Source organism: Heterocephalus glaber, unplaced genomic scaffold (genome assembly GCF_053883595.1).
Source record: "Heterocephalus glaber isolate CG9 unplaced genomic scaffold, H.glaber_assembly_v1.0 deba00000901, whole genome shotgun sequence".
NCBI classification, from domain to species: Eukaryota; Metazoa; Chordata; class Mammalia; order Rodentia; family Bathyergidae; genus Heterocephalus; species Heterocephalus glaber.
The window spans coordinates 13674334-13702082 of record NW_028258171.1 but is presented as its reverse complement, the minus strand read 5'-3'; the positions used below and the strand labels follow the sequence as shown (position 1 = coordinate 13702082).

The 27749-nt window shown below is 42.1% G+C and overlaps 1 protein-coding gene across 2 annotated transcripts; it reads right to left on the bottom strand.

Annotated features, from left to right (window-relative positions):
• Positions 1-9879: 9879 nt before the first annotated feature.
• Positions 9880-24384, bottom strand: Ptger2 (prostaglandin E receptor 2). Of its 2 annotated transcripts, none has more exons than XM_004835535.4 (2): positions 23295-24384; positions 9880-13628 (listed from the first exon to the last, which is right to left on the bottom strand). In XM_004835535.4, exons 1-2 carry the CDS (start codon positions 24132-24134, stop codon positions 13383-13385), a joined length of 1086 nt encoding a protein of 361 aa, XP_004835592.3. In that variant the 5' UTR covers positions 24135-24384; the 3' UTR covers positions 9880-13382. The 2 variants fall into 2 exon arrangements, with proteins under 2 accessions (XP_004835592.3, XP_021117921.2); XM_021262262.2 differs by having other exon boundaries at positions 9880-13515; positions 23295-24368.
• Between the last annotated feature and the right edge of the window lie 3365 nt (positions 24385-27749).

Below are 27749 nucleotides of genomic sequence, written 5' to 3'. Positions count from 1 at the left end.
AGCAGTTAGAGAAAAAGAAAGATATCACATACAAAGAAAAGCCCATCAGAATCACAGCAGACTTCTCAACACAAACCATCAAGGCAAGAAGAGCTTGGAGTGACGTATTTCAGGCCCTAAAGGAAACAACCTCCAACCCAGATTGATGTACCCTGCAAAACTATTTTTCAAAATTGATGGCAAAATAAGATACTTTCATGACAAAGAACACCTTAGGAACTTCATGAATACCAAACCAGCACTCCAAAAAATTTTAGACAATATCCTAGGAAAAGACAACAAGGGTCACAACCCCAGGAAGCCCAGCAGAATGAATCTATCAGGCACGACAAGAAACTGAATGCAGGGCTGGAGATTTAGCTCAGTGGTTCTGCCGCCTGCTTTGCAAGTGTACGGACTCAAGTTCTATCCTCGGTACCAAAACAAAAACACAACAAGAAATTAAATGCAAAGGGGGAGAATCCAACAAAAAGAAAAAGTCATGACAATGATAAGTCAATAGGTATCAGTTATAACCATCAATGTTAATGGTCTCAATTCACCAATCAAAAGAAATAGACAGGCAGAATGGGTCAAGAAGCAAGATCCAACAATATGCTGTATACAAGAAACATACTTAATTTTAAAAGAAACTCATAGACTGAAAATTAAGGGTGGAAAACAATACTCCATGTGATAGGAACCTGAAAAAAATCAGGAGTAGCTATCCTCTTTGCAAATCAAGTGGATTTCAACCCAAAATCTGAAACACTTCTAGTCCCAAGCATTTCAGATAAGGGACAGTCAATCTGTATGTACAAATCTATCGTGAACATGTGTTTTCATTTCTTTTAAGTAAAAACTCAAGAACAGAACTGTTGGTTCCTAACAGTAATACAAGTAATTTCTATATTGTTTTCCAAAATGGTTTTATCGTACTACATTCACATTAGCAGTATTAGAAAGTTCTAACTGGTTCACACCTAAGCTGAGATTTGTTCTTTTAAAACTTTTAACTTCATTTCCCTAATGAGTGTATAACACGATCTTGTTATTGTACTGATTAGTATTTTTCTGATTGTAGTGTTACACACCTCTCCTTGTGCTGTACTGACTATCATCTTCTTGTGTCTACTTTTTAATTGGGTTATTTATTAATGAGCTGTAAGAGTTCTTTATATATTCTGGTCATAGGTTATATGCATTGTAAATATGGTCTGTTTAAGGACTACTTTTCATTTTTTTTTTTTTGGTACCGAGGATCGAACTCGGGTCCTTGCGCTTGCAAGGCAGGTGGCAGAACCACTGAGGTAAATCCCTGGCCCTAGGACTACTTTTCATTTTAACGATGTCATTTAAAGTTCTAAATTTTGATGGAATCTCATTTATCAATTTTTTTCTTTTATATGTCATGTTTTTTGTATCCTAGGAAGTTCTTGCCTACCCTAAATTCATAAACATTTTCCCTTATAATTTCTTAAAGTTTTATAGTTTTAGTCTTTCATATTTAGGTTTATAGATCCTGTCAAGTTCTTTTTATGTATGGAAATAAAGGGTTGAGGTTAATTTTTTATATATGGATACCAGGCATTCTAATACCATTTGCTGAAAACACTATCTTTTCCTCTGGTCTTGAATTGAGTTTATATTCTATAAAATGCTAATGTTAAATAATCTTTCAAAACTCAGTGGACCATATATGTATGGTTCTATTTCTAGATTCTCTGTTTTATTCCAATGATCTATATGTCTTTCCTTACACCAATACAGCCTTGATTATTATAGCTTTAGAGGAAGTCTTAAAATTAGGTACTAAACGTCTTCCAACACTGTTTTTTTTCCTTTTTCTTTCTCCTTTTCTAGGTCCTTTGTACTCCTGCATAACTTTTAAATTTCAATATCTGATTCTTCATTTATAGCAAGTATACATAGACCTGAATTTTTATACATACCTTGTGTTTTCTAATCCTGCTAAATTCAAATACAAGTTCTAGGAGCTCCTAGAGATTTCTTAGTATTTTTTCTGTAGATGATCATTTCATCTACATATAAAGATTTTGCTTTTACCTTGCCAATCCTATCCTAATTGTGTCATTTTATTGCCAGACTATTTTGGTTTGGGCCTATGTTTCAAAGTTTAATGGACAGATGAAGAGCAGGCATATCTGCCCTTGTTCTCCACCTTAGGAAGAAAGCATTGTATCTTCTGCATTCATATAAGGTGTAATTGCTGGAAGTATGGAGTCCATGACTTTGATCTGTTGTGAAGGTTGTGTTCTACTTCTAGTCTCCTGATAGCTTTTACCATGAACAGCTGTGGAATTTAGTCCAGTACTTTTTCTCCTGCTACTGACAGGATCATATGGCTTTTTCCTTTCCTCTGTTAAAATGATGACTTTTGGGGGTGGATCTTCCAATGCTGAACCAACAGTGCCATCCCTATATTAAAACCACTTTCTACATCCTGCCAGATCTGACCTCTAATAGTTTTCTTTGTTAAATAAATTTCTATCTATGTTCATACTTTTTTCTTCTATTATCTTTATCCAGTTTTAGTAGTAGCACAATGTTGATTTCTTGAAATGAAGGGAGAAATGTTCCTTCTTTTTTCTGCTTTAAATGTTTGATATAATTTATCAGTTAAAATGTAAAAGATCCCAATGATGGATGTAACTGTATATATAACTGTATACTATACTGCCAGATCTGACCTCTAATAGTTTTCTTTGTTAAAGAAATTTCTATCTATATTCATATCTTTTTCTTCTATTATCTTTATCCAGCTTTAGTATTACCACAATGTTGATTTCCTAAAATGAGGGGAGAAGTGTTCCTTCTTTTTTCTGCTTTAAATGTTTGATATAATTTATCTCATTTATCAATTTTTTTCTTTTATACATCACGTTTTTTGTATCCTAGGTAGTTCTTGCCTACCCTAAATTCATAAACATTTTCCCTTATAATTTCTTCTTAAAGTTTTATACTTTTAGGCTTTCATATTTAGGTTCATAGATCCCTTCAAGTTATTTTCATGTATGGAAAAAAAGGGTTGAGGTTAATTTTTTTATATAAGGATACCAGCTGTTCTAGTACCATTTGCTGAAGACACTGTCTCTTCCTCATCTCTTGAATTGAGTTTATATTCTATAAAATGTTAATGTTAAATAATCTTTCAAAACTCAGTGGACCATATATGTATGGTCCTATTTCTAGATTCTCTGTTTTATTCAAATGATCTATATGTCTTTCTTTACACCAAAGCTGCCTTGATTACTGTAGCTTTAGAAGAAGTCTTAAAATTAGGTACTAAACGTCTTCCAACACTATTTTTTGTTTGTTTGTTCGTTTTTTGTTTGTTATTTTTTGTTTTTTAACTTTTCTAGGTCCTTCGTACTCCTACATAACTTTTAAATTTCAATATCCGATTCTTCATTTATACTAAGTATACACAGATCTGAATTTTTATATATACCTTGTGTTTTCTAATCCTGCTAAATTCAAATACAAGTTCTAGGGGCTCCTAGAGATTTCTTAGTATTTTCTCTGTAGATGATCATTTCATCTACATATAAAGATTTTACTACCTTGCCAATCCTATGCTATTTGTTTATTTTTATTGCCAGACTGTTTTGGTTTGGGACTATGTTTCAAAGTTTAATGGACAGATGAAGAGTAGGCATATTTGCCCTTGTTCCCCACCTTAGGGAGAAAGCATTTTATCTTCTCCATTCATATAAGGCATTTTCCCTGGAAGTATGGAGTACATGTCTTTGATCTGTTGAGAAGGTTCTGTTCTACTTCTAGTCTCCTGATAGCTTTTACCATGAACAGCTGTAGAATTTAGTCCAATACTTTTTCTCCAACTACTGAGAGGATCATATGGCTTTTTCCTTCTGCTTTAAATGTTTGATATAATTTATCAGTTAAAATGTATATGAGCCTGCTGTTGTCATATAGGTAGGTTTTCAAGCTAGGAATATACTTTCTTTAGTAGGTGCTATTCAAATTTTATATTTCCTCCAGAGTCAGTTTCATTAATTTGTTTTCCAAGATACTTCTTAGAAGTTACCAAATTTATTTCAAAAAAGATTTTTGTAATATGCTTTCTATATCCTTTTAAATTCTGTAAAATCTGTGGTAATGTCTCCTAGATCTTGATATTGTAATTTTAAAAATGCATAATTGATATTGTGTAATAGGAAGAAAAGGTCTAAAGGAGCAGGGGAAGTAGGAGGGATAGGGGAAAGGAAAGAAAGGAAAAGAAAAAATACGAGAAAAGGAAAAGAATGGAAACAAAGTCTTTGCAAATAGGGAAGGGTGGAGGGGGTGAAGGGAGGGCAGGGGAAGGGGAAAAAATAAGAACCAAGATACATCATGTAAAGGTGCAAGATCCCAATGATGGATGTAACTATATTTTATACCTAAAATGTAGCAATAAACTTAATGGAAAAAAATATATTTATGAGCACCTACTGCATCCCAGCCCCTATCCTAGGAAGGGAAAAACAGTGGTAATACAGATAGGCAAAGTCCATGCCCGGGAATTTCTATTCCAGGGGAATAGAGTTAGAAATATTATATCTCCATCGTGTGGGCTTAGTAGAAACCCTGATCTTGAAATCAGAAAGTGGTTTAAATTGTTTTACTTTCCATTAAAATCTGTGTAGTCTTTTCTTTTTTACATCTTTTGATGAAAATTTTTCAATTTTTACCTTTTATTAGTACATATTTGCATTGCATCATGATTCCGTTCCTGTATGGAGCTGGCATGTGTCCATAACACATCTTCATTCTTCTTTTCATTCCCTGTCCCTCCCCTCCTTCTTCTTCCTTCCATCTCTTGATCTTCTTCCTATGTGAACAAAATCTCTCTCCCTACTTCCTATTATCTACCTTTTATTTTGCTCTTTATTTATATTTTGGGTTTCTCATGTAGGAAAAACCATACAGTACCCAAGCTTGTGTGTCTGATTTATTTCAATCTCAAGGTGCATCCATTTTCCTACAAATGACTCAAGTTTATCCTTCTTTATGGCAGAGTAGTACTCTATTGTGTCTAAATGCCACATATTCTTTATCCATTCATCTACTGATGGACATATAGACTACTTCTAAGATTTAGCTATTATGAGTTGTGCTGCTATAAACATTGGTAAGCATGTACTCCTGTAATATGATGTCTTTAACTCTTTGAAAAGATACCTAGAAGGCAAATAGGTAGGTCAAATGGAATTTCCAGTTTTAGTTATTTGAGGAATCTCCATTCTGGTTTCCACAGTGGTTGTACCAGTTTGCATTCCCACCAACAATGCAGAGGTGCTCCCCACCCCTACCCTCACTTCGCCAGTATTTGTTATTAAGCTGTGTCATCTTGAGCTACTGGATTAACTTTTAATACCATCTATAAAACAGGCAAGTACCTCCCTTACAGTGTTGTTTAGAGGATTAAATGAGATTTATACATACAACTCTTAAAATATGCTATGGGATCATTTTCAAAATATCCTTAGAAGAATATACTGAGGAAATAAAAAATAGAAAATGAACCGGAAATAAGGCACAATTACAGGAGTAGGGGATAATTGGCAACTGTAAGATACCATCACAGACAGCAAAACAAAACAGAAAACTACCTGTGTTTTCCTAGATTCACATTTTGGAGGGAGGAGACCTTCCAAAAGGTTATGAGTAAGTCAATCTGGAGATGTTTGTGTAGCACTGCTGATATTAGGAAATGGATAGAAAATAGTAAAGTTATGGGGTTCGGGGGTTCTGCTGTAGAAGGGTGTCATGCACCACCTTGCTGAGAAATGTTGTAAAAGGTGCAGGAATAGGAAGTGAGCCAGGCAACTAGGGGAAGAAGGTGTATTGCAGATAGAGACAATAGGCAGAGCCATGGCCCTCAGTTTCTCCTGCAGTGTGTTAGTTTAAAAATAAAGTTTTTAGCCCCTTTGTCAAAGATCAGATCTTCTACAAGAAACCCAAAGTATAAATAATTTTAAAAATAAATTTAAAAATAGGCAATGGGAAACATGGAACTAGATCTTTTGCAAATTGGAGGGGATGCAGAGATGGAGGGAGGGAACGGTGAGAGAAATACAAAGAATAAGATATGTTAAGTACATGTACCTAGCCCCTAAGATGACTGTAAATTATGTACTGCTAACGTGTACCAATAAAAAACTTAAAATAAAAAATAAAAATGAGGTTATCAAGCTCCCTCCTTGCCAGGTGATGCGTCTCTTCACTAAAATTCCTGTTACAAAAGGTTCCCATTAGTTCTATTTTAATATACTCAAGTAAATAAAAAGGCAAGACCTAACTATTTGAACAAGTATTTATTCTTGGTAGGTCAGGATAACTGTGCTTCTCCTCTTGGCATTTCTTTGTAACCATTGTCTTTATAGAGTACACAGAAGAAATCTGTAGTCAGAAGAAAGGGATCTGCCCCTGTGCCTCCTTTAGTTTTCCAAACTGGTTTGTCACGGAAAGATGTGAATGGCTGAGCTGGTATTTCCTCTCCGAGTGGGCATCCAACTCCCCCACCACCATAAAAGGTAGTACAGGGAATAAAGGTCTCTAGTTTATACTTAGCCTGCTCTTCTTTGATCACACAGTGAGATTTATTTTTACAGGTCAGAGAGAAATACACTGCAGTATGCAGCCCACAATGTTTTAGTTATTGTGTCTTTTATTTTCAAGTAACAGGAAGACATTTATTTTTAAAAATATAAAAAGTTAACATTGGGATTTCAAAATTCTGAGGCTTTCTGGTTTGTTCCTCTGAACTCCTCACAATGTTGTACATACTGAAAAGCTCCCAGAGCTGAAAGATAGTCTCAACTATGTGAATCCAAAGGCTTTGTGATGCAACGGTTACAATTTTAAATGTTTAAATTATCAAGACATACCATGCACACTTGCACCCTTAGGCATGAGATGAATGTTGCCCTGTTGAGTGTAGTAAAAGGATGATTTGGTGACTGAGAACAGTGAGTTCCACTTTCAAGGGAACGTCCATTCTCTGGGCTATGGCACTGACATCTAGTTCCACAGCACCCAAAGAGCCAAGTTAGCAACACAAAAGACCAGGTTCAGCTGATAAAGCAGAAGGCTCCCTTTTGCTAGTGTACACAGCCAATCAGAGAACTTACAGGCAAGGGAGCAACTGAAGGACGGTGTGTTTTCAGACTGGCAAGAAAAGCACTGTGATCATAAGGGTGGCTTTGAGGACGTCCTTAGAGACAGCTCACTTCACTCCTGGATGCATTCTGCCGAAGGGCCTTATTTCTAAGAAAGCTTTGCAATCTCTAGTTGTACTAACAGCTATGCAATGTCCAGATCAAAGTAAAAACCAACATATCAGAGCTCGGCACTGGCAAAATCAGTTTAGAATCCCCAGGGTTTGGTTCTGGCCAGCAGATCAGACAGGCATTGAGAGGGTGGGAAAGATATGGAAGAGAGCACCAAAATGGTGGGGGGTCAGGGATGCTACTGTCTGCCTTTCTTGGCTTTCTCTTTTATACTTATGCATTCCTTTATGTCCCACATGTGCATCCGTCTTCACTGTATTCTCTGAAATACAGACATCCCATGTGCTTATCAGCACCATCATTCTTGAGAGTTACCTAGAGTTAACAAGTAGATAGCATTAGCCCTAGCATCACCAGCACCACCACCACCAAAGATCAGAAATCTGACCTAGATGTGTGTGGAGATATCTGTCCCAGGGCCACCGACTGGGCATCCAAGATGTTCATCTCTAACCTTATTAGCGTTTACCATGTCCTGACACTGTGCTGTGTCTTCAATATTCAAAATAATTGAGGAAGTGAATAATGTTATTGTCCTCATTTTAGAGATGAGGAAAAGGGGACTCCAAGAGGCGAAATAGCTTGTCCTAGAAAACCTCAGCAGTCTGACAAGTCTTAACCATCCCCCAGGTAAATGTGAAGTTTGCTGGTTGAGTGTGTGCAGCAACAGAGACAGGAGGCAGTGGTGGTGTGGGGAGAGGACACGGGAAAGTGTGCCCTGCTAGGACAAGTGTGCCCAAGAAGGGGATGAAGGGAGGTGGATAAAGGAAGAAAGACAAAGACTGTGGTAGGAGAAAAGACCAGAGTGGCAGATGGCCATGGGAACTGTACTTCATCCAGTCTTTCCATTTTGTTAAAATTTGATTTTCCGTGATATTTTTATTGGTGTTAGGCTGTAGAATTGCTTCCTATAGTCTTTCTTTGTGACTGCCGTGGAGAACCAACTCAGTTTATGGTGAGTTTGGGGATTGCCTTCAATGCAGTGAAGTTTTTCAGGCTTCAGTGGTCTTTCTTAAAAATAAGGATTCAGTTTATTTCTAAACAAGTGTGCTTCTCTGCCTCTCTCGTTTTCCTTTGGGATTGAGCATGGCTCTATGTGTGCACGGGCAAGAGCTCTACCACTGATTAAAACACTACCCCCTGACTCTCTGCCCTTGTTTTGCTTAAGAATGGTTACTGTGGGGCTGGGGATGTAGCTCAGTGGAAGAGAGCTTGCCTAGCATGCGCAAGGCCCTGGGTTCGATTCCCAGTGACACGAAGAGGAGAAGGGGGTAGGGGCTACCATGTTGTACTGCTGTGGGCAAGGAAGACACAAAGGTACTCCAATCTGATCTTTCTCTTTCCTAACTGCGTAATCTAGCTCCAGAATCAAACACTGAGCCTCAGAGAGCAAGGTCTAGGGCACCTGTTTTGGTAATGGGATCTATAGTACTTTATCTCTTTCTATAAAGATGGGAAAAGCATCATACCACAGTGATATATGCACACCCATGTTTACAGCAGCACAGTTTGTAATAGCTAAAGCTTGGAGAGAGCCCAAATGCCCATTAACAGGAATGGATAAAGAAACTTTTTAAAAAAATATAATGGAGTACTACTCACCCATAAAGAAGGATAAACGGGAGATTACCTATTTCTAGGTAAATGGATGCACCTTGAGACCATACTCTTAAGTGAAATAAATCACACACATGTGTAAATATTGCATTGTTTCTCTGGTGAGAGAAACTGAAAGTATAAAAAAGGACCAAAATGTATAATAGATAATGTGAGATAGGAAGAAAATATTCAAATGGGAAGGAGCACTAAAGAGGAGGGGGGAGGAAAGGAAGGGAAAAGGGGAAAAAACAAGAAAAGAAAAAATAGAAAGAAACCATTTGTAAATAAGGAGAGGAAAAAGGGTTGAAGGGAGGGGAATGGGAAAAAATAAGAATTAAGATGTATCATGTACAGGTACAAATTCCATATGATGAATGTGATCATTATGTGTACCTAAATAATACCAATTAACTTAATAAAAAAAAAAAAGACGGGGCTGATTGCATTCCCTACGGCTAGAGGACGTCTATCTGGAGTGGAAGGTCAAAGGACAGGCTGCTGAATTTGCTGTCTCAATTTTGTAATGGTGCAATTAAAAAGAAAAAAACCACGTATTTTCCATCTACTCATGCTGGATAGTCCTCATTTCCCCTCTAGATCTAGCCCCTGCCTGTCTGTGCTCTCTGCCAGAGGGACTGCAGCAGCCAAGTGGCTCTCATGCCCTGGATTTCACTTGGGTTTGGATAAGGGGGAGCAGGGGCAAGGACCAGGGAAAGAGGAGGGATCCTTCAGGAGCCCGCTCCCCTAAGCCTGCCTCCTCCTGGTTACCCAAGGCTGTTTCCCTGCTCAAGGCCGCAGCCCAGGTCGGTCGGGCTCAGTTGGATGGCATCTCCCAGTTTCCAGTTACTGCTCCCTCCCTGTCCCTTCAAGCTAAGGAGGGGTAACAGCCTCTAGGGGCTCCCCCATCACCTTTTGTTTTGATTGCCTTACCCCTAGACTCCTCATTGATGTACTTGACTTTGTTGATTTCTAAAAATGAAATACAGAATTAAACCACTAAAATTGGCCTTTAATAATACATAATTTTACAGGAAATAAAAATATATAATTCAAGAAAATTCATTTACAAGTTTTAAAAATCACAAACACTAGTGGGAAAAAAAAAGAGTAACTTTCTGAAAACAGTGGTGCCCAGTACACATCCGCAATCCATGTACCAAGTAGACTGTAGCTTTTGTGAACTGCGAAAATACTTCCTTCCACAGTGTGTATTTCAGGTGATCAAAATGTGTGGTCAATTTTTAAAAAATCAATTGTACTGCAGTCAGGTGATTGAAAGTCTAAGTGCATTCGGCAAGGAAATGCAATGGAGACGGATAAAGGCAGCGTGGCCATCAATACCCAAGCAGCAACTCTGCCTGAAAGAGGAGGCCTTGTAAAGCCAGAGTGGAGAAAACCCTGCATTTGGAGAGAGGAATGTATCTCTCTGTGAATGGCTCAAGTACAGGCCCTCCCTAAATTCGGAAAACCATTAGATTTGGCTTAAGCTAAGTGAAATAAACAAACCTTGGCTTAAGTGAGAGCTAATTGTCTTCCTCTGCCTTTCAAAGTCATCAAACTCTAAACCAGCCTGTGTTGTTTCTCTCTTAGTTCAAATCAGAGGCGACTTGACACGAGGCCCTCCTCCAAAGTGCACTGACATCGCAGCTGGGGAGGCCCAAAGCGGAGCAGAATTATGCGGAGAATGTAGGGATGTGGACGTGACTTGGCCTCCCCATCGGCCTCTGCCACATGGAGGTCTGGGGACAGGCAGTGCTGTTTCTACAGCTTTGGTCAGGCTCTAGGCTGCCACGGGCCCAGGACACTGGCAGTCAGGCCTTCTGCAGGTTTTCTACAGCTTTTAAGCAAACCCTCTTTCCTTTCAGATCTTTGGAGATTCAAGGCCACAATTTAGTGCCAGACTATCCCAATTCTTTCTTGGAAAAGATGACTAGGGCCATAACGAGCCACCTAGGAACAACTGAGCTTGGAATGGACATCTGGGGTCCATCTGGGGTGCCTCAAATGAAGGCTGGCATTCTCAGGTGATAATTCACTATAGTTTTCTCTCTTTTTGAATCCTATTGACTGTTGGAGGCAAAGAATAAAATCTAGGTCTTCGTTTTTTTGGTACCAGGGATCAAACTCGGGACCTTGTGCTTGTGAGGCATGAGGCAGGAGGCAGAACCACTGAGCTAAATCCTCAGCCCTAGGTCTTCTTGTATCACAGCATACTTCTCTAATGTATTAGAGTAAGCACTGTTTCTCTTATTTACCTTGAAATCAATAATCTTAGCAGATATAGCTGATGTGATAGGATTTTTATAAAGGAAATTTTTATATATTTCACCTAAGTTACCTTTAAAGTGCCATTAATGTAAGCGATGGACTATTACATAGGATTTTTACTTTCAGTTTCTTCTATGCATATATTGGTGCAAATGAAATAATAGGTTTTCATTACTGAACATACTGAAAGGTACTAGAACACACGAGGAAACAAGTTCTAGAAATCTACTAGTTCTTAATTAAATGACTTAAAAAGTCTTCTGTTTTAGGCTCCCATGGTAAATCTTGTTCCTTCTGGTGATATTATGTCCAGTCTTTTTAAATTCTCAGACATTCTTCTAGAATTTTGGGGGCAGTGAGGTGGGGTGAAGGATTGTAGTTAACATTTTCATTCTGAGATTTTAAAAGTCATCTGATAGAAGGAATCAATCTTCCAGATTCAAAGTAACTTCAGAATTTTATGTTTAGGACTTACCCATGGGCCTAATTAGTGCTGTTTAGAATAATTTTTTAATGTTAGAATGCCTGGTAGACAGGGAAGATTTATTTTTCTGTCTAGATTTTAGTTAAGTTAAATTTTGCCTGGATTGTTTAAATTTAGACAAATGCAGATCATTTATTTACTCTTTCTAAAATAAGTGCTGATTTGACATAGATTACTTGTGACAAAATACCATGATATCTGGATTGGTTTGGAATCATGCTAAGCGATCATCTAGTTTGATAACTAATTATAGGAAATAGTTTTGAGTAAATAATTCAGTGAGACTTTGGAAAACACTAACATCCTCTTTTTAAAATAACACTCATAATAGCACTCTGCACTATTTTAAAGATCATGCTGGAAGACTGAAAACTGATAGAAAAACTTTCAATACCAAGTACTATACTGAATATTTTATACTCTAATTTTTGATGCAGTCACACTTTAAAAACCTGCCAAATTGGGGGTAGGAGGGCGGCTCAGCAGCAGAGTTCTTGTTTAGCAGGTGTTAGGCCCTAGGTTCATCCTACCGCTGCCAACAAAACAAACTAAAACCAAAACCAAAACCAAAACGCTGGCCGCATTACATCTAACATTTCCACTCTTATCTCGTTTAAAATTGTAAAACATTATTTGGAGGAGTTCATCAAATATTCCATTTTTAAACTTTGCTTTAGGGTTTCCTTTTGCAACATTTCACTTGAGTTTATACAATCACTATGATTAAACTGTGTAAATTTGCCGAAATATTTTGATGCTGAGTGTACACTATGCCAAACATTTAGAATATATTAAGATATGACTCACTGTTACATGATTTCTTATATTGTATGAGTCAAACCATGTTCCATAAATAAAAACACAGACAGATGAATTTTGTTTGTAACAGTCACCTTAAAAAGTGTATTTTAGTCACAGCCTTAATATCAACTCAAAAGAGCTCCAGGATACATGAAGTATGGACTAAATTTTTCCATGTTTGATCCTAATAGCTTCAAATACCAATATACATCCTCCCCTAGAAACAGAATGAAGAGTATTAATCAGAATTAACTGTCTTAACAACCTTTTTATTATTTCTCTTTGAGAAGAAAATTTCTACAGTCTTCTTGATTAATATCAGTACAGCAGATAGTAGGAAATAAATAATTGGACAACTGGACACAGAGTTCCTAAAGGGCGGGTGTAACAAGCTGATACTAACCAATGGAGTCTGTCCTGGTAAGAGTAATGCTACAGAGACCTGAGTGCTCCCACAGCTACAAACGTTAAGGTAAAAGGTGCTGATGACTTTTGACATCACTGTCTAAACAAAGGGTCCCTTAAGCAATTACAACACAGCAGCTTTTGTTTGTGTTGGTTGCTTTTGCATGTTGATCTCCTAGAGAAAACACATGAAGTTTCACTTGGTCTGTTTATAATAGCAGTAGCATAGACATTTAACATAGGAAAAACAGTAACTCCGGAGGGTGTTAAACAAACTACACACCATCTGCTTTGTCATTCAACAGGAAAGCTTACATCAAAAGGCCGCTGGATCACACCATGTAAAGTGCTCAGTGAGGGGAGATTTTGTAGATGTCTCTGACACCTTCCGTGAAGTATCCTGTCAGCAGGCCTGTAACCCAAACCACTCTTTTATTAGGGTAGTTTCGTTCAGTTTATATGCTAGCCTTTTACATTTCTCCAAGGAGCCATTTCCAAAGGATCTCCTGGATGCTGCATAGCAAAGTGCATCCTCATAACTGTCCACAAAGGTCAGCCTGCTTACTGGCATTGGACTTCGTAGAACAGGAAGTTTGTATTGCTTCTTGTGTCCTTAATGGAGTCTGACAACACAGGACGGAACGCATGAGTCTTAGAACAGAAGGCCTGAGGATGACAAAGACCCAAGGGTCAATTATTGAATTAATTGATAAAAATCTAAGAGCTTGGAGGTCCCACTTTTTCTTTCGGGAAGAGGTTTCATTCATATATGCAAAGATCTGAAAAAGCAAAGGGGAAAAACGATGTTAGTTTACACTGTAGCAATGGACAGGCTTACGTCCTATGCTAGTTCCTGAAATCTAACCATGTTTTTTGTTTGGCAGCGGTGCTCCAGTGGGTGGGTAGCCAAATCTCATCCTTCTTCCATACATGAATTATAACATAATGAATGTATTTTTTCCCTTGAACTCAATGGAAGCATGTTTTCTGTGGATTATAATTAACACTGACATCATGCACAACTGTCTTGGCATTGGAAATGGAGGGGAATCAATAACTTTTTCTTGACACCTAGAATAAAATCTTTTAATAGTATCAATAGTAATAATAATATTACTAGTGTGTATTTATCAATATCCTAATATATGTGTCATGAATTGTACTGGCTACTAAAACTGCTTTCTTAATAGTCCTTACAAAATCTCTGAAGCTTAAGTATTGTCTCCTTTTTACGGACAAGGAAGTGATCTTCAGGAATGTTGATAATACATGTGACACCTTTTTCCAAATACCAGACCTGCTTTATTAGTCACAGTTAAGCAAGACAGGGCAAGTAGCAGATTACCATCAGTGGGAACATGGGTTCTGGCTACCGGGCTGCTTCACTTTGAATCATAGCTCTGGATATAGCTTTGGCCTCACAGATAAGAAAACTACTCTTTGTGCCTCCGTTTCCACATCTGTGAAACAGTGATAATAACAATACCTACTTTGCAGGGATGCTGGGAGGACGACAGGAAGATATGCTGGCTGCACTCCACAATGTTAGCTGCTATTGTGTCCACTTCAGCCATGAGATCACCGAGGTGCAGAAAAGTTAGTGACCTTCCTGAGTATCCAGGGCGGTCTAGTGGCCCAGGGAGGACACAAATTCCAGCTCTCCTGCTGCCCATGCAGTGCTCACTGTGCGCAACACCCAGGCCTGTATGAGAGCGGAGATTCCCAGTCCTAAGCACTGGAGAACGGACACATCTCCACACTGGTATCAGTGTTTGATCAGATTGGATGGAACAGAACAGGACAACTTGATAGAGATTGAACACTTCCACAGAGTTTATAAAACAGAGGAAAACAAATGTGGATCAGACCTAGTTGTTATGTTTCAGGGACTCACTGACCAGTGACAGGCTCTGACTTAGGAAGCCGGCCCCTCTCTCCCCAATAAAAGAAGGAATAGTTCATTTTCTTTCCCCTGGTACTTACTCTGCTGGCATCTGAGAACTGGACATACCAAGGCGATTGCAGGGGGAAGAAAGAGCAGTCATCTTTGGGTTGCTTATGTTAGGATAATAGCAGAAGGTTTGGCAGCCAGAGGTGTTTATGCCAGAGAATCTTGGCATAGGGAATGGAGAAAAGATTTGGCAAAAGAGCAAGGAAAAAGAAGAATTGATAGTGGGTTTCCCAGATCACAGAGAAAAAAACGTTAGGCAGGGATATGCAACGGAGCAGTAGTTTTCTTGTCAATTGAACTACTTTGGATGTGAAATACACAGTACAGCGTATCAAAGAGGTGATTCTGGAGGTTAGAAATTCAGGACAATGGTGTATATAAGTCTTCTGGATTAAAAAATATGAATCAGTACATACACACATGTGTATACTCATAAATGAGTACTTTATTATAGAAAAGAAATCTGCCGTGACTTTGTGATTTAGTTTAGACGGAGAACATGCTAACACAGAGCTGCCAGCCAAGACTAGGGCAAGGCTCAGCACTCTGCTGTCGTAGCTTCCACCGCGAAGATGAGTCAGGTTTTTGGTGAAGAGCCTTCCCTACAATTCCTGATCACATTAGAGCATGACAGAGTAATGAGAAGTGAAAGATGGTTTGAGAGGATGAAGCAATTCTGTACTGTTTCCTTTCCTTTTCATCCACTACAAAGGGTAATTTTTAGAATTGCTTAAAATATGCATTTCAGGAGGTGGCCAATGGTTTTGGAAGACAATTTCTTCTTTTACACTTGGAAAAGAGACACACTTCAGTGATCCTGGAAGTTCTTGATGTAAGCTTTGTCTTCTACCTCCCCATTTCCCTCTTTGGCTCTTGTTTTTTGTCTTGAGTTTAACACTTGATCTTGTACATCTCGGGTTTGTTTTTCAACTGTGCTAAAATATACACATCATACATCCAGTTTATCATTTTAGCTATTCTCAGGTGTCCAATTCAGTGGCACTAAGTACATTCCTGTTACTGTCAAACCGTATTATTTATATTTAAATTTTTTCTGTTTATAATGATGTTTTGATGGATGAAAAATTTTCCTGGCTGGGGAGAGACTGCCCTTCCTTGGGCTGGCTGATTCTTTGAGGCAGCTGAGGACTCGGTTGTAGAGTGTCTTGATACACAGCAGTACTAACCAACCTAGAAATACATCCCATACACCCAGAAGGCAATATTCTTCCACCTTAATCATCTCAGGGACAGGACCTGCAACTAGAGACCGAATTGCTTAGAACCTGCTGAGGTTATTCCCAGTAGCCAATCCTAACCTCTCCGCCCCGCTGTCTTTCCACACCAATGAGGGCTGAGGCCCAGGCTCTCCCCTTCCTCTAGCCTCTTCTTCTGCCTGCCTGATGCTGTGCTTTCCTACGTGGCCCTGCACGGTGCCCCTGCCTTGTTGTCCTGAGCCTCTCCCATGCCCCCTCTTGTAAACGCACTTGCCTGACTGTAACACAAAAGAACACAGAACAGCAAGCATCACCACCATCTGTACCCAAAGTGTGACTCAACAGCTGCTCGTCCCCCTCTCCCTCTGAGTTTAGCTGGTCCTGGGTTTGGAACGAGAGGCTGATGCACGGGACACGGGTGATGAATGAATGCCTTGTTGATGAAATTCTGGAATTCAGATTTTGAGTCTGGTGGAATCTGTGTGCTTTGTGTGTATACATGAATGCATTCGCCATGAGAAAGGTACCAAGAACTCACAGAAAGGAGTCTAGTGAATTGGAAATTTTTAAGGCAGGCCCTCTCTACAGGGCTCTCAAAGAGCACAGAGCTTGGGATGGTCACCAAGCCGCACAGGTGAGAATTAGCACTACTTTAAGGATGTCCAAAGCAGCTTCCCATGGAATGCTTCATCTGAGCACTGCCTGGGGGCTGTTTATTTAAACTACTTTCCTATCCTTAATGCTGTTATGAAGTGGGCTCAGAAATTTATAGAGTAAATGAAGATGCTATTTGACTGGGCATTGAAATCATCCAGGGAGCCGTAAAATATTCTGATGCCTCACTCTGCTCCCTTCCTCAGAGACTTGGACTTAGTCTGGGCTAAGACAAGGCTTTGGGGCTTTCACATCCTTCTGATCATCCATCTGCTGTGGTGCTGGCACCCACCAAGGTTGAGAAACACAGCTTTAGAATTTTACCTAAAACCTGAAATGCTTTCAAATATTCATTTATCTCACTTAGAAAACAAAAGACCCACTTGGGCCTGGTCAATCAAAATGATGAGCTTCTAGAATCAATTCCTGATCATTACTCTATAATCTGATTTACTTTTGGAAATTTAATCCCACGGAGATAGCAGCTAACACTCAATAAACATCACTGGACTTGACATGGTGCTGAGCAACTTCAAAGTCTTATTTTGTTTAATCTTTAGACAAGCCTACAAAGTGTTATTATTCCCATTTTAGAGAAGAAGAAACCAAGATCACATTCCAAGCCAGTCGGGAAACCATGAAGTCAAACTGAAGCAGCTGGAAACCAAATTTCTCTTTTGGCCACTGCACATGCTACTCCCAACTATATAAAGAGCTTCTGGTATAAAGTTCCATGTGAAACTCACAAATGACTGGCAGAATTATGGGTTTGTAGAAGACTTCCCTTCTAAGGCATCACGATGGCTTTTCCCTATCACTATTCCTGTTTATAGATTGAAAGACTATGTCTCTTTCCAAGTAGCTGTTTGGCTTTCTTGGGAGCTCCTTTTCCTCCATTATTATCCATAGCTGAGCTGAAGGCATTGCTTGTTATTGCATTTACCTGCCTTCTGGAAGACAGTAGGGTGTCCTGGATTAGCAGTTTGGGACAATTAGTTCTTTACAAAATATTTTTTTGAGTGGAAGCTAATTTTCCAGGTGTACAACGCTTTAAAGAACTCCCTTCCTTCACATCACACATGGTTTGTGGTGCAGGGAGGATGGAGCTCATTTTCCATCAGAAGGAGAAACTGGAGCATGGAGCTGGGTCTGGGACGAGCGCGACCATTGCCAGGTGCGTCTTAGAATGGAAAGGCAGATCGAATGCTGAGATAGGAGCTCTGGGCCTATACACTGTATTACAGGATGGTGGCTCTTACTCACTAGAGAACACGGTGGGCACTATCTACCTGGGACTTCTGTATCACAGGATTTTGCAACTGATTTTGGAGACATCCATGTGCTGTCCATGGAGCAGGAGTTAAGAACTCTGTTCCAGAGGAGTTTCAGCTTTCCTGACATGAAGTCTTCCCTCTCCGTGGCCTTTCCCATCACACATATGTCCCAATTTCAGGATAATGAGTCTGGTTTTGGTTAGGGGCCATTTTAGGCAGCAAAATACAGAGAGAGAAATGGAGGTTTATATACCTTGCTGATATGAGTTGGGATGCAGCAGACCTGAGCTCAAGATCCGGGGGGAGTGGTGGTCAGACCTTGGAAAGAGGACACAAGTCAGGCGAGGAGACCGAGCTGCAGGCTAACTGGGTCTTACAGCTCTAGCTGGAAAGACATCTGCTGATGACATTCTTGAAACACTGTGTCTAACCATATTTATTCCCTTTTAAAAAACACTATGACTGACTTTTGACATGCCAAAGAATATATCATGTCAAAAGGTTTTTTCTGTAAGCCAAGTACCTGCCCTGAACTATCTGAAATAGCAATGAGAATATGCTTGACCAAGGGATAAACCCAATTCTCTTTTGGAAAAAGGACTATGGTTCTTGCTATCTAAATTTTAATCGTGCCTTTATTTACAATCCCCACTGCATAGTGTCAAATGGCAAAGGCAAGGATGTCAAGTGAAAATAATCATATAGAGGAACTTTCTCTTAAAAGGTAATGTGTATCCACAACTGTCTCAACAATCCCTACACACATCCTTAATGATGCCTGAATGATAAAGGGCCTTCCAGTTAGTTGTTCACGGGCATTCACTTAAAATATCACCAGGCAAAGCTCATAGTCGTTATGCACAGATATTTCTGAATTTTTTATTTCTGTCTGAATTGTTGTATTCTGCATGTATGTAATCAGCCAACTTAGGATCAGCTTTTCAACCTCCCTTCATATTACATTTTACATAAATACCTAGAATGAACAGGAAACTCTAGTGTTGTTTATGTGCATTTATTCTGTACTGCAAAGATCAGATTTCCACTAATCAGATTTACTTAGAAATTACAATCCTAAAGAATTTGTAAAGATGACATTTTTAGAATGAGTCAGTGGTTCCTTTCTGAAATTTTAGAACTGAATAAAAGACAGGAGCACTTTATCCTAATGGCATGTGGAAAACAGTTTAAGATGACCAGAAACCATCCACAATTAGGAAAGTGGTGAGAAAATGGTTTGATATGGGTTGGAATTAAGAAATAAACAGTATTTGAGACAGGAATGGAGGTCTCATATGTTTCCTGTGCTCTGTTCCATCTCAGGAAGAAAAGAAAGTTTCTATTTGTCACTGTGAAATGTTGTCAACAGCTGATTAACATAAGGAGGATTTTATTGATTTATACAAAACTCCTTTAGTGGATAAACAGTTTAGAATATGTTGTTGGTCTCACGCATGATTTCATATCAGACAGCCAAAATAATGTCTTTTCCCAAACACTACATGCTTTTTTTTAATCACTAAAGAAATGTTTTATGTGCACCAATGGAAGATTTTATGTGAAGGATACTCTGATTATTTAATTTAGATCACCATTTACATTAGCCAATCTCTTATAATCTCAGTCTCAGACTTTTATTTTATAGGTCTGTGAACAACAATGAAACTCCATACTTTGACCCAGCTTAGCTCTCTGAGCTAACCAGGAGAAAAAGGTCGTTGCCATTTTAGTTTTAAAACTAACAAATCAGAATTAAAAGGGAAAGTCATTTATTTATTTATTGTTGTGATGGGGATCCTGTGCATGCTAGGCAAGCCCTCTACCACTGAGCTACACTCCCACCCCCCAAATATTTCTAATGTCTTCATAATTTTCTCATGAAACTCTGGATTCCTCTTCTCATACCTTGAAACAAGAACCCTCTCTTTGATAGCACCATAGTTAGTGCACGGTCTCAGCGCTTCCACTGCCAGGCTTTAAATCCCAGCCCCACCAGCACCAGCTGTGGGACCTAGGGGAGGTTATTTTGTCTCATCTGTACAATAGGAATCACACTTTATAGACTGTTTTGAAATCATTATTTTATAGATTGTTGTGAAGATAATGAGTTGCTATAAAATTTGCGCTCAAAAATCTTTAGTCTTTTTTTTTGGCATTGATAAAAATGATACAAGAGGTTAAACGACTGCATTTCAGGGAATTTTTTTTTCATTTTGAGAGTTTTACTTCCCAAACTTTGCAGGCCCTCATGGAAGTAGTAATTCCATTCTGTCCATACCCCAGGGCAATGGCTGACATTAGTAGTTCTAGGTTCCCTAAATCTCCCAGTCTCCTCCAATGCTAGGGTGCTGTAGAATAGACTGGTGTCCCCACTGGGTACAGATGTACACACTCCCCCTTGCTGGTCAGTGGTTTGGTCCACTTTTGATGGACACAGACAGCAGTGCCTATTATTCTGGGGAAGGAGTGGACAGACAGGGTACATTACTCCTATTTTCTGTATTTTCTGGGATGTAAGGAAGAAAATTAGTTGGAATATCTCAAGTAGTTCTACATGGATAACTTATTTGAATTGGTATATTGTAAACTGGGTTGACTAAAACATGTAATTAGTTTCATCTATTTCTTTTTACTTTTGTTATGTGGCTTCTAGAAAAATTTAAAATTTCACTGGCATCTCACATTGTATTTCTGTTGGACTATGGGCACTGTGTTGGAGACACAGGAGAATTTCTGAAGTCAATCATAAGCCTTTGCCTGTCTTACAGTGCCCCTGGTTAGGACACATGCAAATGATTCCTCCCTGGTGTCGGGGGGGATTGGTGTAGACCATTTCTGACCACAATTTTAGTTTGGGTCAAGGAGAAAAAAAGGACGTGGGAGTAAAAGCACCCTTTGGGGCAAATGCCAAGCATTCTAAAATAGAAGACTGTATGAATTGAACAGTAGTCATACATTGTGAATGGTCGAATTATCCCTCAGGAAATAAACAGTACTGCAGTGCTTTCTAAACTGTAAAGGGCTATGCAAGGGAAAAATAACAACAATTATTACCAACAATTTATTGACAAAATAAAATGAGTTGATGGCCAATGCAGATTTCCTTATTAAGAGATGATTTCAACTTTCTCTTTTGGGCCTGCTGGATTATCTATAGTTCATCTGGCTGTGATGTCATGGTAATTGCAAGATAAGAAGTCAGCTTGGCTGGCTTCCTGATTTCGTTCATATGAGGATTTTCTCTTGTTCTCTGGGAATCTTTGCAATGAACACACAGAGATGCAAACACTGAAAGTATTTTGCTGGTAGTGTCAATTTTAAAGGGTGGTTTAGCAGTGCTAAACTTCATAAACTTCATCGAGCCCCCCACAGCATAAATAGGGACTCTAAGTAATAAATAGGCACTCACAGCTTCAAAGCATGAGGGCCTAATGTATCAAAAAATATATATTTAAAAACCAACATATGGCAATGATGGAGTCCTCACAATAAAGGCAGTATTTACAGGAAACCATGGGAACCTGTTAAAAGTCACTGCCTGTATTTGTAAGAATTTGGTTTATGTAGTGGGCCAGTCATGGTCAAGGGAGACTTTTTTCTTTCTGCCTGCCTCCTTTAAATGGCATATGAAAGGGAGTAACCGTCCTTTTTACAAGAGTGTGGTCATGGTTGAGCCCATTTCCAAGCCATTTACATAGCTGGAGGTGGGGGATGTTTTCATACATACATTCATAAGTGGCAGATAATATTCCAGGAGCTGACATCCTAGTTCCTACCAGCTTGACAGGCACTCCCCTATTCGGATGTGTTTATGTCCCTCCAGTTGGATTCTGTTGTTTCAAGGAACTTGAAACACTTTCTTTCATACACAATGTTCTCCATCCTAATCCCAACCCCCAAAACTGACTTGGCCCCTAACATAATTAAAAGGTCCTACTGTAAAACAAAAGCATAGAAGCCCTGTTGGTTTCTACATCATGTTTCTCTAGCACAGACTCCTGCTCAGGGTGGAATGAAGGTGCCACCTCCCACACGGTCCTACTCTATTACTTAAGCGGGTACCTTTGATAAACTCCCTCTCATTCCCCACTCAGTGGAACTTACAGATTCAGGTCAGTTCCTGCCCTGATAGAAGATGGGGCAGAAATGAGGGGACAGTGGGGACCAGGGCAAAGAGAACAGAGCTGAGGTGGGATCATATCTGGACTTTAGGACCATGGGTTCCTTTCCCACCTGAGGATGAGCCAATGAAGGTAACCAGAAGGAAACAGGAGGCCAGGATAAAGTTATTTCCCCAGCTTCTGCAAGTAGGACCTATGAAGGCCAGGCATCTTGTCTTTCTTTAAAAACTTCCAGTTTCCAGCTTTCTGCTAGAGGCTAGAACAGGCTTGGACACCTCAGGCTGTGCTGAGCCTTTGGGAGTTTTGAACTCGGCATAGGAGAACTGCCTGAGCAGGTTGCCCAGGGGGCAGCAACCAATGCCCTTCAGTTCTCCCTTCCCTGAGACGGACCAGCGGTTCTGTGTGGAGCTTTGAGCTCATAAAGTGCACAACCATAAAAGGAAGCACACCTGTGTGTATTCCTGACCCGGACATCAGAGGATATTTCCTAAGAGTTTACAAATCCTCCTATGGAGGGACTGAAGCTTACAGGGGGTTCCTCCATCTGTCATTCCCTCCCTTCATCATGATGGAGGCGTCAGGATTTCCATGGCCACAAACAGTTACACTCAAATGTGTAAAATGGGAAACTGTAAACTAGATGCTTGAACTTTAGAGGCAAATAATGACCATTCTGAACTTCTACCGCAAGGAGCCCCTGAATTTGGGTGCATTTTCAATGGCAGATGGAATGCTATTGGGTCGGGAACATTTTTTGCGGGAGGAGCAGAAGGCAGAGCGTGGAGAACCAACCCCAATGGGTTGGAAGTATAGCCGCAAACTGTGGCTCAGGGTGGCCACATTATAACAACGACAACCATCCTGAGGTGGCACAGGCCACCTCCTCCCGAGGTTCCTGGACAAGCTGGCCAGAGTGGACAGGGACGGTGGACAAGGGCTTGTGACTCTAGGATGGGGGCTGGGCGGGCCTCGAAAAGGAACAAGGCTCCCTTTTGAGGTACCATAGAGAGAATCACTATAAGAATCACTAGCTTAGCGACGGCCATGTGCCACGGGAGGAAGGAAGTGGGGTGAAGGCAAGAAGTGAGAGGGCAAGGCTACAGACCGAGCATTAAAATTAGGACATACTTTTTCAGTTGCAAAAAGTTTGCAGGGCAGCAGGAAGCGCTGGGGTGAAAGAAGAACAGAGAAAGCTGCCCAGAAACCAGGGAAGGACTGATTGACTCACCGTGAAGGGCAGGGAGCAGACGGCGAAGGTGATGGTCATGATGGCCAGGAGGATGAGGTGGTCGGCCTCCTCCGCCACGGACAGCCGCTCAGCTCTCCTGCGGGGCCCCGGGCCGCCGCTCCAGGACGAGGGTCCGCAGCGGCTCCTCCGGCCTCGGCGGTGCATGCGGACGAGGTTGAGGATGACGCTGAAGTTGCAGGCGAGCACCGCCACGATGAGCAGCAGCAGGATGGTGGCGTAGAGCTGCAGGTAAGCCGTGCGCCCGTGGCGTATGAAGCACCACGTCCCGGGGCAGTACTGGACGTACTGCCCGTACCCGAGCAACGGCAAAGAGCAGAGCACCAGCGACCCGGCATAGATGGCGGGGAGCACGGCCAGGCCCGCGCGGCGCGAGAAGCGGCGCTGGTAGAAGTAGGGGTGCCCAATGGCGAAGTAGCGCTCCAGGGCCATGGCGAGGAGCATGAGCATCGTGGCCAGGCTGAAGAAGGTCATGGTGAAGGCGAAGTAGGTGCACGCGCGGCTGTCGGGCCACAGGGCCACCAGCGTCCGGTTCCGCGCGTACGAAGCCAGCACCACCGGGCTGATGAGGCAGGTCCCGAGCAGGTCGGTGAACACCAGCTCGGTCACCAGCACGTGGAACAAGGACACGGCGCCGCGGCCGCCCGCGCCGCGCCCCGCGTCCCCTCGCCCGCGGCGAGCCAGCAGCCCCAGCGCGAGGAGGTTCCCCAGCACCCCCGCCGAGAACATCGCTGCGCTAATGGCCGGGCTCTCGCCCGCCGCCGGGAGCCACTGTCGCCTCTCACAGTCCCCGGGCCCGGACGCATTGGAGGCATTGCCCATGGCGCGCTGCGTGCGGGACGGGCGCGCCCTCCGGCCCCGGCTCGCACCTGGGAAGACTAGGGTCTGAGAGCCCTGGGGGCCCCGAGGCCCGGGGGGGGGGGCGGGAGCCGCAAGCCACAAAGCCACAGACCCGTCCAGCCTCCGCACGCACTCGGGCAGCGGCGCTCCAGGTCCCCGCCAAGCGCGCAGTGGCCGTGCGGGGCCGCATCCGGTCGCCCTCGAGGCGCCTGCGCCCGCCTGGCCCGCGCCGGCCCTGACCTCCAGCCCGGGACGTGGCCGCCCCGCCCCCGCACCGCACCGCCCTGCACCGCCCTGGGGCGGACCTGGGAGGGGCCTCGGCACCCGCCAGAGCCCGCGCGGTGAGCTGGGGCCGGCGGGACGCGGAGGCTGCGCAGGTACTGGGCGCGCCCGCGGGATCCCGGATGCCAGAGGGGCTGAGCAGCGGGCGGCGGGAGTGCGCAGCCAGGAGCCGGCCCAGGGCCGTCGGATGTCCGCCGAGGGCTGGGAGGGGTGCGGGGCGCTTCTGAACGCACTGAAGACCCCGGCGGGCCACAGGAAAGGAAAGCAAGTCACCACACCACGGAGAGGTTAGAGGAGCCAGTCCTGTGAGATGTGAGTGACAGGGAATAACAAACACCAGGACAGTTTGTAGTGAGACCACCGTGCTGTGTGCACGTGAGCGTGCGTGTGCGTGTGTGTGACATTCCCAAGATGATACAAGAAGGGCGGGACAACGGTTGGGAGGAAGTGGACAGCCCATCCAAGGAACCAAACCATGCAGGCCACGCCACTCTGACTCGGTTTCCAGCAGTTCGCCTTTTCCTATGTCAACACCATACCGAATAACCACTTGTGAAGCAACCTTAAAAAAAAGAAAAGGAAAAGGAAAAAACTATTCATGTAATTGTCTAGAATTGTGTTTGTGGTCACAGCTTGAACACTGCTGTACTTCATTCTTCTCTCCTCCAGCCCAGTCTTGTAAAAAACCGTTGATGCCCTGTTTAGGTAGGCCTTAATCTTTTCAAGTTCGGTTTACCATGCAGGTACCATGGGAAAGACTCACTCCGGGCAGTGGATGATAAGGGGACACGTTCAGAATGGAGCTGGAGGGAAAACCCCAAAAGTTGCCCATCAGCTGCTGTCATAAGAATGGAGGTGTGGAAATGGGCTGATACTTAAAGCGAAACTAAAAACATGGTTTGACAGACAATATGGATAACTACCACACCGGAAAAGGTCATACTCACTTGAGCTCATACTCACTTCTTAATCTGAACTCTTTGCCCCCTGAGAGTTAGAAGGATTTGCACGAGGAAGTGAAGAGAGAAGTCATGGTGTTGGAGGAAAAGAAAGGCTTCCGGCTGCAGAGTACACCTTGGTACTGTTGCTCAGTCACACCTGGGTACTGCTTCTTCTGCATGAATATTTTAGCTGATCTTGATTCAGGCCTGGGCACTGGCGTGCAGAGGTGCTTCCAGTAAATTGAGGTGAGCATAATGTACTGGATCCCTTGAGCAACCTGCAGACTTGCTTCCACATAGCAGCAATCTCTTCTTCAAACTTTGCAGGGCAGGGGATCCTGACCCTTGCAGTTTCCTCCAGGCTGTACCTGCCAGGTCAGTAACACCACCAATCTTTGCCAATCAGTGCTGATGACTCCCCCACCCCAGCCTTGCCCCATCCAACCCCAGGCAATGGGGAAGCTTGATAGAAATCCAGACTGTTTCTCAATAGGAAAACTGCTATACAACACAATTCCTGCACTGTGGTTTTACTACGAAATAAAGATTGTTTGAGTCATGAAATTTTCACTGTGCTTATTTTCCAAATGTTTTTATACTTTTCTATTTTCATAAATCTCCTTTATAACAAAGAGGGGTTGAGTCTTCCCTATATATTTGTCTCCAGCTTTCCTTTGGATGGGTACTTGGTGGTAGGGTGGCCCCTGCTTTTAATGGGTACGGGAGCAAGGGTGAAATTTGAGATTCACACCCATACCCTTTCTCTTTTCTCTTCCTAATCTCCACCTCAGACTTCGTCCAGCGCTGTGAGAGGACTTCACAGAGTGTGGGGATAACTTGTCCCTGGTGACCAAGCTCTGTACACATCCCTTCCCCAAAGCCATTGGACCCAGGGATATGCACCCCAAGCATGCAGTTGACCCTTAGGTGGACAGAGCTGGGGAAGATGACTGCATGAAGCCCTAGAAGTGAGCTTGGGCCAACACTAGAGCAGGGATTTCCATGTTCTCAGGTACATGAAGGGTAGTATACGATGAGGATGGAGTCTGCGTAGTGCCTTACCTGTAGGGTAGGTATGTGACTAGAGGAGGGGCTGCTGAACATTGAAATGCCTTTTTACAACGTCTCCAGCATTTAGACAGAAATTATACCTATACCTGTACTTATACCTATCTCTGTCATCTATATCTGTATCCCTGGTTTAGCAGTTCAGTTGTGTTCTATGTTGCCTGCAAGGGTTAGTTTGTCATCCCCAGTTCCTCAGCGGGACCATCAGATTTGTTCCTGTAAACCCATCTCTTCTTATCTTGTAGTTTAAAAGCTGCTTCTTCCCGTTTTTAATTTTAGTGTCAGCAACTCAACACTATTTCAGTTCACAAAGAACCTAGAACTTAACAGAAAACAGATGAACACCCTCAATTCTAGAGTTTCATCATAATGCTTTGCTAATGTTTTAGTTCCTGTTTGTGAGGCCATTGTATTGGGGAACACCATCGTGAGGATTAATTTTGTCAATTTGACTAGGCCAGAGAATGTCCAGGTAGCTGGTCCAGCAATATCTGTGGTTGGATCTGCCAGGGTGCTCCTGGAAGTGAACTTGGGTCGATTGAGTAAAGCAGGTGGCCCCTCTCAATGTGGGTGGGCTTCAGACAGTCTCTTCAGGGTCTGAATAGAACTAGGAAGGTAGAGGAAGGGAATTCCCAACATGCGCTAGGACATTGGTCTTTTTCAATCCTTAGTGTTTCTGGTTCTCAGACTGGAATCTACACCATTGGGTCATTAGCTCTGAGACCCCTTGAAATTACATCACTGACTTTACCAGTGGACATGGATACAGTTATATGCCATTTATTGTCAGGGATATATCTGAGAGTTGTGAGGATGCTGCATGCTTTGCAGATCTGCAGAGGCACTTGGCTCAGGACTTGAAGAAGGCAAAGGAGAAAATAGGACAGCAGCTGGAGAAGCTGCCAGCCTGGGTGCTGCTGCATACAGCAAGGTGAGCCAGCAGGTCAGTGACAGTGGTGAGATGCTGATGTGCATAAATGTCATGGGTGCTGCTCTGCCACTGCCTTTCAGAGCTCATGCAGTGTGGTCCATGGGACCAGAGCTAACATGGAACTGTGCAAGGACTGATGGGCTTGTGGTAGGGTAAACACATAAGAGTACTTACGTAAACTAAGACAGCTATGATGTCACTAGGCAATATAATTTTTTTTTTTTTGTACCTGGGATCGAACTCAGGTCCTTGCACTTGCACAGCAGGCGGCAAAACCACTGAGCTAAATCCCTGGCCCAACTAGGCAATATAATTTTGTGGGACCATCATCTTATATGGAGTCCATTGTTGACTGAAATATTGTTATATGACATG

Excerpts from the sequence above, each read along its gene's own strand:
- Ptger2 (XM_004835535.4), bottom strand. The coding sequence starts at position 24,134 with ATGGGCAATGCCTCCAATGCGTCCGGGCCCGGGGACTGTGAGAGGCGA. Across the intron at positions 13,629-23,294 it reads TCTGCTCCCTGCCCTTCACG|ATCTTTGCATATATGAATGA; the intron begins GTGAGTCAATCA and ends TTGCTTTTTCAG.